This window comes from Dipodomys ordii, unplaced genomic scaffold (assembly GCF_000151885.1).
Source record: "Dipodomys ordii isolate 6190 unplaced genomic scaffold, Dord_2.0 Scaffold76, whole genome shotgun sequence".
Classification (NCBI taxonomy): domain Eukaryota; kingdom Metazoa; phylum Chordata; class Mammalia; order Rodentia; family Heteromyidae; genus Dipodomys; species Dipodomys ordii.
Window position 1 is genome coordinate 2355619 of NW_012267292.1, and position 13592 is coordinate 2369210.

Below are 13592 nucleotides of genomic sequence, written 5' to 3' on the forward strand. Positions count from 1 at the left end.
TGTGTGTGTGTGTGTGTGTGAGAGAGAGAGAGAGAGAGAGAGAGAAAGAATAATAGTTGCTAGTGGCTCAAGATTTTAACTCTACTTCAGATGACTGAGATTGGAAGATCATGACTTGAAGCCAGCAACACAGGCAGGGAGGCAGTGAGACTCTTATCTCTTATTAACCACCAAAAATCTGGATTTAGAGCTGTGACTCAAGTGGTAGAGCACCAATCCTGAGTGCCCAGGTTCTGAGTTCAAGACCCAGTACTGGCATACACACAAAAAAATTATGTAGATGTGGATAGAGAAAGAACTTTATAAATACAGCCGAATCCAGACTTGCAGCTACAAATAGGACATGGTCTGAATTAAAATGAAGCACTGAGATTGTACTTAGGCCTTTGACAGGGTAAAAGGTCATGGCTTTAGGTAGAACCAGCCTCGGGGAAAGAATAAACACCCAGATAAGACAGTACAGAATTTGGAAGAAAGCTTGATTTTCTGAGGAATTTTACTCCTTGAGAGGTTCAAATTAAGGTCTAAATATTGGGACTGTGGTTGAAAATGGAGATAGGGACCCTTACGGGCATAGGGGTGACAAAGCAGAGAACAGGACTCTTTACATTTGTACCCAGGAACACTGGACTTGCAACCAGTTTAGGAAGGCTGCGTGTCTCCTGGGCAAACTCACCAAGCTTAGAAAGCAAGGCAGAGTCTCGGGGGCTCTGCAATCTTTTGCCCCCTCTCTTGCCTAGGGCAGTTCTATTTTCCTTAGAGAAGGATGACCTAATGTTACCTGGGTTCAGATTGTAGCCATTCTTCTCTGGCTTTGAGTGGCCTGGAATTGTGGCTTCTGTATACTTTCTGTCCCTGCTTCTCCCTAGCAGCCATATACCTGTTCCTATTGCTCACCTGTTAAGCTTTAGAGATGGCAGTACTTCAGAGGCAGTGCTCTCTAGCTGTGGGGACCTGGGGAGCTCCTGGTATGTGCATGAACTTTGTGCTTACTACACAACCCTGCTTGGCAGGATCTGACTTGTTTCATTTAATCAGTTCAGGTTCTGTACGGAGTGGTGTGTAGTGGGGGAGGGGAGGAAGTGCATCTTAACAAGTCTATGGAATCGTAGGGAGATGGAAGTTTTTCTAGGCTCCGGGAGCCATTTTGCCTCTACCAAAGGAAATCTGGTTTGCAAAAGCAAATGAAACCCAACCAGCCTGGTGACAATGACCACCACACCCCAGGAACCCACCCCAGAATCCATACTCCACATTAGCCACATAATCCACACCACACCCCATAGTCCACACTCCACATTATCCATGGTCCAGATGAAGCAGGCTCTTCAGGGTTGTGTGTGTGTTGTGTGTGTGTGTGTGTGCTTGTGCCCACGCACGGGAGGAGGGGTCCAGGGTATGTGGGGATCTTTAGCTCATGTGGAAGCGGTGCTCCCCCCGCGTGATATGGGAGGAGAACTCGTACCTGTCCTGGCTGTGGTACCCGCACATGTTGCACTCGAAGGGATCCCGGAAGCCGTGGCAACCCATGTGGATGGTGTACATGACGTGGTCGAGGAAGAGCACTCTGCAGTGTTCACACTTGTACACCTTCATCTGCTCGCCGCTCATGCTCACCACGCGCAAGGCGTCCTGCGAGTTCTCCGAGGCGCTGCGCAGCACCTCGAAGGCGCGCTGCTCCTCCTTGAGCGCCAGGCCATTGCGGGCCAGCGGAGCGATGTGGTTGGTCAGGTAGATGAGACCCCCGCGCTGCTGCTCCTCCGTGTTGCTCTCCGTGTCCGTCGAGTCTTGGCAGCTGTTGCTGGGGGAGGCCTCCCGCTCCGAGGACGCCGACTTGGCCTTGGACAGCAGCAGCAAGTTCTCCACCGCGCTGTCCTGTGCAGAGTGGTTGGCCCGCGGGGGCCCCTCTGTCGGGGTCTTGTGCAGCTGGTACATAGGACTGATGACTGGGACCCCTTCTGAGCCACCCGGGGGTGTCTGCACAAGGGGACGCAAGGACTCGGCCCCCAGGTAGTTGATGGCGTTGTTGATGGCCTGGTCCATGACATGGGAAGTCATCATCTCATTCTCCTTCTCGTAGCTGGCACTGCTGTCGTAGGCCATGTCGGACAGGCACTTGTCCCCTGTGGGAAGCAGGTGGTTATGAGTAAAACCTATGCCTGGGAAAGGGGGAAGGAAGGGGTCACCTAGCCAGGGAGTGTCAGTGCCCAGGTAGACATGAGGCACTGGTCCATGCACACCAGGAAGAACTGGAGAAATCTCTGTCTGGTGGAGCCATTGAGAACAGATGTCTTGTGATGTTGGCACTCAAGGAAATCTGGTTGGATAAATCCATAAATGAGCAGGGAAAGAAGACTGTCCCTGTCCATATAAACCATGCACATTCCCTCCTCACCCCCCTCCCCCAAGTCCTAGGGCTTGAAATCTGGGTCTGGGTGCTGTCCCTGAGCTCAAGGCTGGCACTCTACTGCGTGAGCCACAGCTCCACTTCCAGTTTTTTCTCTAATTAATTGGGGATAAGAGTCTCATGGATTCTTAAAAAAAAAAAATCCAGGGGCTGGGAAGTTGGCTCAGTGGTAGAGCACTTGCCTTGCATGCCTTAGGCCCTGGGTTCGATTCCTCAACACCACATAAGCAAAAAGAAAAAAGCCGGAAGTGGCGCTGTGGCTCAAGTGGTAGAGCGCTAGCCTTGAGCTGAAGAGCTGAGGGACAGTGCTCAGGCCCAGAGTTCAGGCCCCACAACCAGACCAAAAAAAAAAAATCCATTAAAAAAAAAAGATTCTCATGGACTTCCTGCCCATGTTGGCTTTGAAGTGTGATCCTCAGCTTTCAGCCTCCTGAGTAGGTAGGATACAGGCATGAGCCACTGGTGCCTGGCTGACAAACTGGGCACGTATATTTTTTGGTGTCTTTTAAAAAAAATTTATTGTCAAGATGATATACAGACGGGTTACACATATTATCAGGCTAAACCAGCACTTGTGTTTCTTTAAAAAAAAACTTTTGTTTTAAAATTATCTATAATTATATTTTCACTTCTATGTTGCTGATACTAGGGGTTTGAACTCAGGGCCCTGAGCTTGCTCAGCTGGAGCTCTAACCACTTGAACCATGCCTCTATCTTTGCTTTTTGCTAATTATTTTGGAGATAATGTCTCATGGATTTTTCTCTGCAGGTTGGCCTTGAACTAAAATCACAGCCTTCTGAATAGCTGGAATTACAAGGCTGAGTCACTGGTACTTGGCTCATGTCTTTTATTAAGTGTGGTAAAATTTAATTTTGTGTGTGTGTGTGTGTGTGCCAGTACTGGGGTTGAACTCAGGACCTCAGGTTCTCCTTGGCTTTTTTGCTCAAGACTGGAACTCTACCACTTGAGCCATAGTCTTGTGGATTTTTCTGTTGGGGCTGACTTTGAGTCAGGATCTTCAGATCCCAGCTTCCTGTGTAACTAGGATGGCAGGTGTCAGCCACTGACAGCTGGTTCTGAACATACAATTAATTTATTATTAGTATTTATTATTAGTATTTCAAATGATTTGCCTTCAATTATGTTGTAACTAATTTAAAACTACTTGCTTATCATCAATTAGCATACATAATTATGCTTTGTTCATAACATATACAATATATTTAAATATTGTTATGTGACATAGTATTCAATTTACAACTTCAGTAATTAGTTAATATGTAATTGCAATATACAATGACTCTATGTTACTTGTAATAACATTACATGTTTCATATAATTAGCACAAAGATTAAGTGAGAAGGATACTTAAATATAATTCTGTAATTCTCTCTCCTCCATGGTTAGAACAAGGAGACCTACTCAGTGGAAACATGGCATAAAGTAGGAAGGAAACTGAGGAGGCTGTGCAGGAGGAAAAGGGTATATCATTAATTTATTCTTTAAAAATATATCAGGCATTAAAGATGAATAGGGAACTGTGGCTGGGAATTCAGTGGTTTGGGCCTTGGCCTCAAGAAACTTAGTCTCTAGACAAGCATGGGCTCACACATGGGCTCCTCATATCAACCAATAATAATAATAATAAAACAACAAAAAACAACCAAAGCTGGATTTGGTGGTGTATGCTTAGCATTTGAGCTATTCAAGAAGAGTACATTGGAGAATCGAAGTCCAGAGTAGTCTGGACAAAAAATGAGATGAGACCTTACTAAAAAAATTAAAATAAAAAGGAAGAAAAGAGGAAAAGAAACCAACTTATGCTTTTCTACGAGTGATGTATAGAAGTAGATGAATTCTGCTACAGTAGATCTAGATGATGTTGAAACCTTTGGCAGGAGGGGCCTGAAGGGAAGGTCTTTCACAGAGTACTCTCAGAGGGGACAGGAAGGCTCTGGGCCCTCCTCTCTCTCTCTTCAGCTCCCCAGCCAGGAAATGAGTGATTATGCTTTGCCATGTGGACTCTCTATGATGTGCTGCCTTGCCACCGGCCCAAAAATAACAGGGCCAAACTGCTCATGGACAGAAACCTCCAAAACAGTGAGCCCAAATGAACCTTTTGTCTCTATAAGTAGATCACTGATGAAACTGTGTTATAGTGGTGAAAAGCCGACCAAGTGACTAACAGAGGCTCCTTTCTCAGTAAGGGTGAAATTGGAAATGATAGCTAACTTCATATAATTAGCTTTGGAATAGACCTTTCAGCAAGGAAGTGAAATAAATTTCCTTAAAGATATACCTCTTCAATGCACTGGTGGTTAAGTCTAGTATAAAATCATTACTTATTTAGTGAATTCATTATTTAAAGCAATTGTTTGAACTCTCAGTGACAGGACCAGTGACTTGTATTTTCCGATAGACCTAAATAAGTCAGAACAGAGGAGCCAGTGGGGGAATGTCTGGGCTGTTTACACTTCATCGTTCTGAGTCTGGGCTGTGGCTGGAGGTGTATAGCCCAGTGCTTCCCAGAGTCCTGTGGAGAGTGACTGGGGAGGTAAACCATGCAGGAAACAGTATTAAAAAAAGAAAAGAAAAGAAAATCCCAATGCCTCTCTTGCTGACAGTGAGATCCTCAGCTTTGCCTTATTAAAAGAAAGGCAAGATGCTCCACAGCTAATAAACCTAATAATAGTCTCATGAATCTGCAATCAGGCTGGGTGCTGGTGGCTCATGTCTATAACCCTGGCTGATCAAGAGGCTGAGATAGGAAGATTAACGTTCAAAGCTATCCCAGGCAGACAAATCCACCAGAATCTTATGTTCAATTAGTCAGCAAAAAGCTGGAACTTGGGGTACGGCTCAAGTAGCAGAACACTAGCTCTTGTGAGAAAACCAAGTGAGAATGTTAGGCCCTGAGTTCAAGCCCCAATACCAGTATAAAACAAAAAAAATCTGCAACTATTATTGAGTCTCCAGAGATGAAAGCCTCACCATACTGTGATGTGTCTTTGCGCTGTCTCTTAGTCTTAATTTAATAGCTTAGTGTCACTCGTTTTCATCCACTGATGATTAGCAAGTGCAACGTGTCCTAATAATGGTACAATGTAATCCTTAGTCTACAGAAGGCCAACATGTTCAGGACCAGTGGCTCATGCCTGTAATCCTAGCTACTCAGGAGGCTGAGATCTGACGAATGTGGTTCAAAGCCAGCATAGGGAAGACAAATCTAAGAGAATTGTACCTGCAATTAACCAATAAAAAGCCAGAAGTGGAGGTGTGGCTCAAGTGGTAAAGTACCAGCCTTGAATGACAAAGCTAAGGGAGACAGCAAGGCCTAGAGTTCAAGCCCCAGTATTGACACAAAATGAAACAAAAATAGAAGTAATTTCACAGCATTCCTGAAACTACACGGGTTTTTAAAAATTGATTTTGCATTGAGGTACCAAATGTCTTGTTATGAGAACTTCAAACAAAAGGAATTTAATCTGGTTTGTACAGTTCTCCAAAACCACAGCAAAAGCTAGGCACCAGTGGCTCACGCTTGTAATCCTAGCTACTCAGGAGGCTGACATCTGAAGATTGTGGTTCAAAGGCAGCCTGGACAGGAAAGTCCGTAAGACTGTTATCTCCACTTAAGCACCAGAAAACCAGAAGTGGTGCTGTGGCTCAAATGGTAGAGCACTCACCTTGAGCTGAAGAGCTGAGGGACAGTGCCCAGGCCCAGAGTTCAAGCCCTACAACTGACATACATTTCAGATTAGCATGCCATACTGAATGGACTCATAGAATTCCTCTTCCCTAATATCCATCAACATGAGAAAAATAAAAGCAATACCACACATCAGAAATCAGCTAAGGAAAGGAGCACATCATAATGAAATCCATCCATCCATCCATCCATCCATCCATCCATCCAGCCAGCCACCATCCAGCCAGCCATCCAGCCAATTTATCCATAACTAAGAAAAGAACAGAAAATTTTAGCATGCATTACAGGACAGAGCCTGGGTATGGGTCACTCTCAGAAGTCTTAGGAATGGGTCAATAACATTTTCCACATATACCCATATCCTCAGAATGATAGAGAAATAAAAATTGAAATAGATTTGAATTGCTCTTCTTCCTTCTCTGATCAAAGAGCTCTGCTAGCACGAATCAGAGAACAGTGGAGAGGTTACCAGAGAGGCTGGCTCCCCTGGACAGAAGGAAGGCTTAGATGGTATCCACTGAAGGAGTGGTCTCCTTACCCGTGTCCCCTGCAGTATGGAAGGCATTATAGAACTGCTGGTTGGGGACATTTCACTAGATCTGAAGAGAAGGGAGAGAGCAAGCGAGCAAAGGAAAGTCTTTTAACAAAAGCAGCAGTTTGCCTCACCTGAACTCCCCCAGCTCCATCCTTGGCATTCTTTCAGGATTTAAAAAAGTCGCTAGATCTCACAGGAAAATAAATGTTTCAGATATAGTAGGAAGAACGTTGAAATGTCAATCAAGCTATATCAGACCAAGTGGAATAAGCAGGATGAAAAAAAAAGTCATGGTTGCTGTGAAAATGTTTTTGAGCAATACAAAGGAAGAAAGGTTGTAAAACAAATGCATAAAACCATGTTAGGGAAAATAACCTTAAGTCAAGGGAGAGAGAAAATGTCTCATAAGTGCACTCCATGACATGGAGTTGATTTTAAAAATATTCAAAGATAACATTCCAAAACAAAAGAAGGGAAGGAAAAAAGGATTTCACATTTCAGGAAATGTAGTGAAATCCAAAACAATATGATTACTTAATTACTATGTGAATTTAGAAACAGCAAATAATAGGATAAAAACTACTAAAAATGGAATTACTACAAGGAAAGCAAACACAAGATGTGACAGCGAATAAAAGTAAAAAAGAGAGAGAAATAAAAACTTACAAAAAGCTAACAGATAGGGAAGACAATTTTTTAGGGTATGTACAACTTTGTACCCTTTTAAAAAGATCACAATATACAGAACAAATGTAATATTTATGTAAAAGAAAAATTTTCCAGAAGCAGAGAGAATAAAACAGAATTTCCACATTAAAATCATAGAACAATTTTTTTAATTTAGAAGGTAAAACACCAAGACACATCCAACCTAGGTAAGTGACTAGGGATTAAGAAAGAAATTTGCAGCCAGGTGTCAGTGGCTCATGCCTGTGATCCTAGTTACTTAGGAGCTGAGATCTGAGGATGGAGGCTCAAAGCCAGGCCAGGAAGGAAAGTCTAGGAAACTATTATCTCCAATTAACTACCAAAAAAGCTGGGCTGGGCATGTGCCTTAGTGGTAGAGTGCTTGCCTTGCATGCATGAAGCCCTGAGTTCTATTCCTCAGTACCACATAAACAGAAAAAGCCAGAAGTACTGCTGTGGCTCAAGTGGTAGAGCGCTATCCTTGAGCAAAAGAAGCTCACTGACAGTGCCCAAGCCCTGAATTCAAGCCCTACAACTGGCAAAAAAAAAAAAAAAAAAAGCTGGAAGTGGAGCTGTGGCTCAATGGTAGAATACTAACCTCAATCAAAAAAGCTCAGAGGCAGTGCCCAGGCCCTGAGTTCAAGCCCCAGGAATGACAGCCAGAAGAAAACAGAAGTCATCTTAAAGAAAATAAAATGGACTAGACTTAAACATGTCCACAGCACAGTTTAAGAAGCATCACCGTGAGGCAGTATGAGGCAAGAATTAGAATTCTCAGGAGAGTGATGCTCACGAATATGCCCTCTGCCAGTTTTTCTTCAGGTTCAAAGGTTCAGATCAATGGTGACAATGGAACACCTGTAGCACCTCATTCATAAAGGTGCTTAAACAAGTACAGGTGGCTCCTACCTATCCAGGAGGTTGAGCTCTGGAGGATCTTAAGTCAAAACCACCTGGGGCAGAAAAGTGCACTAGACTCTATCTCCAATTAACCAGGAAAACGCAGGGCTGGAGGCATGGGTCAGGTTGTAGAGCACCAGCCAAGTAATCAAGCCGAGCTAAAGTCTATTCGGTGAAGACGTTAATCATGATAAACAGGAATAGTGATAAAAGGTTTAAGTCAGATTCTGGAATCTATTTAAATACAGTTAGTAATAAGTAACTACACTCCGAAGAAAATGAGTACAAAACTGAATATTTTGAAGCAGGACAATGTAAAATATAATAATCTAACTGAATAAGAATGATTCAAAGCTCTTAATGTTTTCTTCATAACGAATATTTTTATTTCTAAAGTAATTTTTCTTTAATTCTTCTTTTTTTGTTCTGGTGCCAGTCTTGGGTCCTGAACTGAGGGTCTGAGCACAGTCCTAAAGCTTTTTTTTTTTTTTTTGTCGGTCGTGGGGCTTGAACTCTGGGCCTGGGCGCTGTCCCTCAGCTCTTCAGCTCAGGCGAGCGCTCTACCACTTGAGCTACAGCGCCACTTCCGGTTTTCTGGTGGTTTATTGGAGATAGGAGTCTTACGGTCTCTCCTGCCCGGGCTGGCTTTGAACCGCGATCCTCAGATCTCAGCCTCCTGAATAGCTAGGATTACAGGTGTGAGCCACCAGCGCCCGGCTAGTCCTAAAGCTTTTTATTTTATTTTTTTGTCTTAATTCTGGGGGGCTTGAACTCAGGGCCTGGATGCTGTCCCTGAGCTTCTTTTGCTCAAGGTTAGTACTATACTATTTGAGCCACAGTTCCACTTCTTATTGGAGAGAAGAGTCTTACAGACTTTCTTGCCCTGGCTGACTTTGAACTATGATCCTTAGATCTCAGCCTCCTGAGTAGTTAAGATTACAGGTGTGAGCCACCATCATTGGCTTTACTTTTTCTTTTTAAGAAGAAAATATACTAGGGTAATTACAATAGGTACCTGGAACAATTATTAATTTTCTCTTTAAATTTATTTTTTTTACTTATCCTAACCAGCCAGACTGTTATTAGCACTACTATTTATTATCAGCCTTTCCTATTGGGTTCAGTGGTCCCATCAGCCTGTTCTGACTTTTTCAGAGGGTGAGATCTTTGATGTTAGAATGGCAAGGAATATTGCCGACAAAGCAAATACTATCTGCACTCAGGCCACAGCTCAAATGTACAAATCTGAATCACAGCTCACTTACCAATAAAGTGGAAATATATGCCACTCTGAGCAATATTCAGTATAAAAAACAATATGGCCTACCATCTGTAAAGTGCTTTCTAGTGTGAAATACTCTGCCACATCCATTTTTCCATTCTACTCTTCCGAATACCTCTGGGAGGGAAGCAGAGCATCTAACCCATGTCCATCTCAGAGATGGAAACACTGAGTCTACTGCCACCCAAGACTGGCTTAAAGTCACCAGTTAGTCACTGCTGGGGCTAGATCCTGAATCCTGGTTCTCTTTCAATTCCACCATACTGGACCAGCAGATGTAACAGTAGCTGGAACTCCTATATTCTCTCTCTGTTTTGATTTGGAGAGAAATGCAGCATCCTTGAGAAGAAGAAAGGTCTCTGGGATCCATTTATTATTATTTTAGAAATGGAGAAATGATGACATGGTAGGGATGGCTGATAGAAATGCCATCAGGCTGCAGTGAAGTTAAGGGAGGAAGTGGGCTAGGCATGAACTGCCAATCATCAGCTCCTGGGGAAATCACCAACCCCACACAGCTGCTGCAAGCCCTTCCTTCCACACTCCACTTCTGCTCTCCTGGTCCTCCTGTTCCCATAATCCACTTCCTCCTGACTTTAACCTCTCCCCTGGAGACCAGTTTCTCATCTTAGCTTGCTCCACTAGAGTAAATGGTTTGGTTTTCTTGTTCCTTCGAACACAGAAACCTCTAATTCCAGACAAGGCCCAACTTGTGACGGAGGTGATAACAGTGTTTTCATAGACATTACAGTGTCTTTAATGCCTCTAGATGTGAAAGGGGCTACCGTTGTTCACTTGGAATTCCTCAGGCTTCCATTCTGAAAGAGGAAGTCACACCCTCCTTCCTGGGGTCAATAACTCTTCACAACCCTTGGACACACTTGCTGCTTCATCTCTGCTCTTTCCTCGGGTGTCCTGTCAATCCCTCTGTCACAACTCCCATTCTCAATGGGCTTCTGAGCACAGCTAGGGTGGGGAGTTGTGTCTGAGTCCACCTGATATCCCCAGCTACCCCAACAGCTGAGTGTCAGATCAGGACTCCCTTCCTACTCTGCTCAGGAAACCAAAGGCCTCCCTTATCTGCAGTTACCAAGCTCACAGTTGCATAGACAAATCCACACACCCAACTCATCCTTTTCCATGCTCTAATGGTACCCTTCCTCTGTCTGCATCCTTCACTCCCCAATCTATTGAATCAATAGATCAAAATGGAGTCCTATTTGAAGGAAGATGGCACCCAAGCACTTTGATTCCCTTTCCTGAAGCCACTTTCCCGAGGCTCCAGGCTGTAGTGAATATTTTTCCAGTTTCCAAGCTCTCTCCCAGCATTGGGCTATCTACAGCAGGCAGTCAAACTTGTATTAAACTCTTATCACTTTCCAGAACTTCATTCGCTTCCTCCTTCCTCCAAATGGTATCTGACTCCATCTACCCACTCGGTCCTCACCCTCCTTTCCTCTTTCACCAAGCCTCCCCCTCCTCTCTCCACTGCAGCCGTCATTGCTTCAACTTCTGCTTTCCAATCAGTTTTTGGCCTGTGCTATCTCTACGTTCCAAGCTGCTGTTCCCATCAAAAATATGCCCACACTTTTTCTGTTCCTTCTGAATGAGGCTCCTTCTCCCATGTTGGCTGTTGAAGGCCATTAGTCTCATAGCCAGAACTAAAACCTGGGATACCTTCAATTCCCTTATTTCCTGGTGGGTATTTGAGCTAATCTGGAACATATCTGCTCCTCCATCATGTCCCATTTTCTCTATTCCAAAACCTACCACTAGCATTGATGTTTCTCCTTTCTTTTCTATCTAGAATCCTCTTTGAGTCTTCAAATAACCACAATATGCTGAAATCCTATTGCTTTCCCAAGATCCGTCTCAGCTCTGCAAAGCCCTTACTGATCTCTTTCCTGGACATGGTCCTTTGGTTCCTGATAATAATAGCGGAATGCCACATGGAGGGCTTTAACATGGTCTCACGTCCTTGAGGTCACTTTATGTCCACAGTGGCCTATGCTTTGATCTTCCCTTGCCTTCCAGAGCCTGCTCTGGGAGCCTTGTGTATTATTATATGAGGTACTGGCTTCTCAAGGAAGCTGAATAAGTAAGGATTCAATGGTGAAAACAGCAATCTTGGCTGGGTGTTCACTGAGCCATTCCCAGGGCCAGGTACTATGTGATTTTTCCTGTGAGTGCTCACAGTCTCAATTAGGGGAGTGTTACGGGTTTCTTGTACAAAATAGCGATCTGGAACTTAGAGAGGGCGGGAGGCACAGAGTATCCTGCTGTTCAGGACCCCCTAGCTCTCAGTCCAGGGTACCCTTAAAGGATATCACCAAAATCACATCTAAGAAAACAAAAGTGGGAGGTTCGTCTTGAAATGGAAGGATTTTCCTTTCTTCTACCCTCAACTTAATTCCACTTGACTCTTAAAACACCCACATAGAGTTGTTTGTTAGGAGACAGCAAACGTTTAACTCTTACCAAGAAATTTCTGAGGCATAGAGCTCTTACGTTTGGCGACGTTACTTGCTAGTCTGTCCAGCACGAGGGATCTCTCTGATCCTATCTTGCACAGGTCTTCTGCCATCTCACTGTGATTAGTTTCTTCTTTAATGACTAAAGTCAAAGACAGTGAGAGAGGCCAGTTTAGAAATGCGTGCGTTGGAAGGATGCTGCCATGTCCAGTGTTGTAGCTGACTTTTGTGAATCTCCTTCAGGAGCCAGACCCTTATGTGAGATTATCACGGATCCTCTCAGCAGCTGGGCTGCCAGGCAGACAGCAGCTCTGGTGCCAGTGTTCCTTCCTTTCATATCTGTTCACTGCATGTTACAACTAAGACCACAAGACTAAGCACCACCTTCATCTCCCAAGGTGGGACTGCAATGATCTATTTGCGAACCTGTGAAGGGTCCTTTCAAGTTTCAAAATATTCCCATGTCCACTAGCTCAATGGGCCCTAGCAAGAGCCCTCTGAGAACTGAAACCAGTCAGATCCAGAAATGACCTAGCAGTTTGATTCCATGACTACCACAGCAGGAAGGAAATCACTTTCGGTCCCACTATGGATCTTGGCAAACTGAGGGAATAAACCCAGACATTGCTTATGTTTGAAGAACATAGGCAAACTCCTCTGGTGGGTTCTTTTTGGCCAACCTCTGCTTTTTTCTATGCTGTCTTTTCCTTTCAATCACTGAAGATTAAATTTTATATCTTGCCTAGTCTTAGCTTAATGACTTCTAGTGTTTACAATGGGAAAATTTTTGAAATGTAATCTTTTCATTTCCCTCAAATGTCTCCTAACATAAAAGGAACTGAAAATATCAATTGATTATCTCCTACATATCTAATCAAGTCTACTATTTCATCTCTCTTCTGTCTCTGCTTTCCCCTCTCTCAGACATCTTGTGCTGGTTTATCACAAGGCCTTTCAGGTTTATCTACTTCTGTTATTGATTGATCTGTGTATTGTTCAAAGCATTCCATACATTACAACTACATTTTTCAGGTAAGCACTAGACTTGTCAATCCTCCTACTTATTTTCTTAGATAGACTTTATTATGTAGAACCCCCCCCGCCCCAATTCCAATAAGATTTACAAAACAATTTTTTTTGTCGGTCATGGGACTTGAACTCTGGGCCTGAGCGCTGTCCTTCAGCTCTTCAGCTCAAGGCTAGTGCTCTACCACTTGAGCCACAGCACCACTTCCTGTTTTCTGGTGGTTTATTGGAGATAAGAGTTTCATAGCTTTTCCTGCCTGGACTGGCTTTGAACTATGATCCTCAGATCTCAGCCTCCTCAGTAGCTAGGATTACAGGAGTGAGCCATGAGTGCCCGACACAAAACAATTTGGGATCGTCAGTGCCCCTCCCCTACTTCATTACCTCTTCTGTCTTACACATTTTCTTCCTTGCCTCATTACAGCTTGGTAGCAAACCTGTACAAAGATCATGTTACCTGACAACCTGATCTTTAAGTATTTTATGTCTTCATTACTGTTGAATACCACAGAGAAGGGATGGTAGGGGAAAATCAAAGGAGGAGGCAACAATGCTTGATAAGAAATGTACTCAT

At 43.8% G+C, this 13592-nt stretch overlaps 1 protein-coding gene across 10 annotated transcripts in view; it reads right to left on the reverse strand.

The window, feature by feature from the left end:
- Window positions 1-202: 202 nt before the first annotated feature.
- The window catches only part of Ikzf1 (IKAROS family zinc finger 1 (Ikaros)), a 99500-nt gene continuing 86110 nt past the window's right edge, over window positions 203-13592 (reverse strand). For 6 of the 10 annotated variants that reach the window (XM_013024448.1, XM_013024444.1, XM_013024447.1 and 3 more), the window contains 2 exons: window positions 12000-12134; window positions 203-2123 (listed from right to left, as the gene is read on the reverse strand). In XM_013024448.1, coding sequence (XP_012879902.1) covers window positions 1411-2123; window positions 12000-12134 — 848 coding nt within the window. In that variant the 3' untranslated portion in view covers window positions 203-1410. The remainder of the gene's footprint in view (window positions 2124-11999; window positions 12135-13592) is intronic. The other 4 variants (XM_013024449.1, XM_013024445.1, XM_013024443.1 and 1 more) reach the window with 2 other exon arrangements.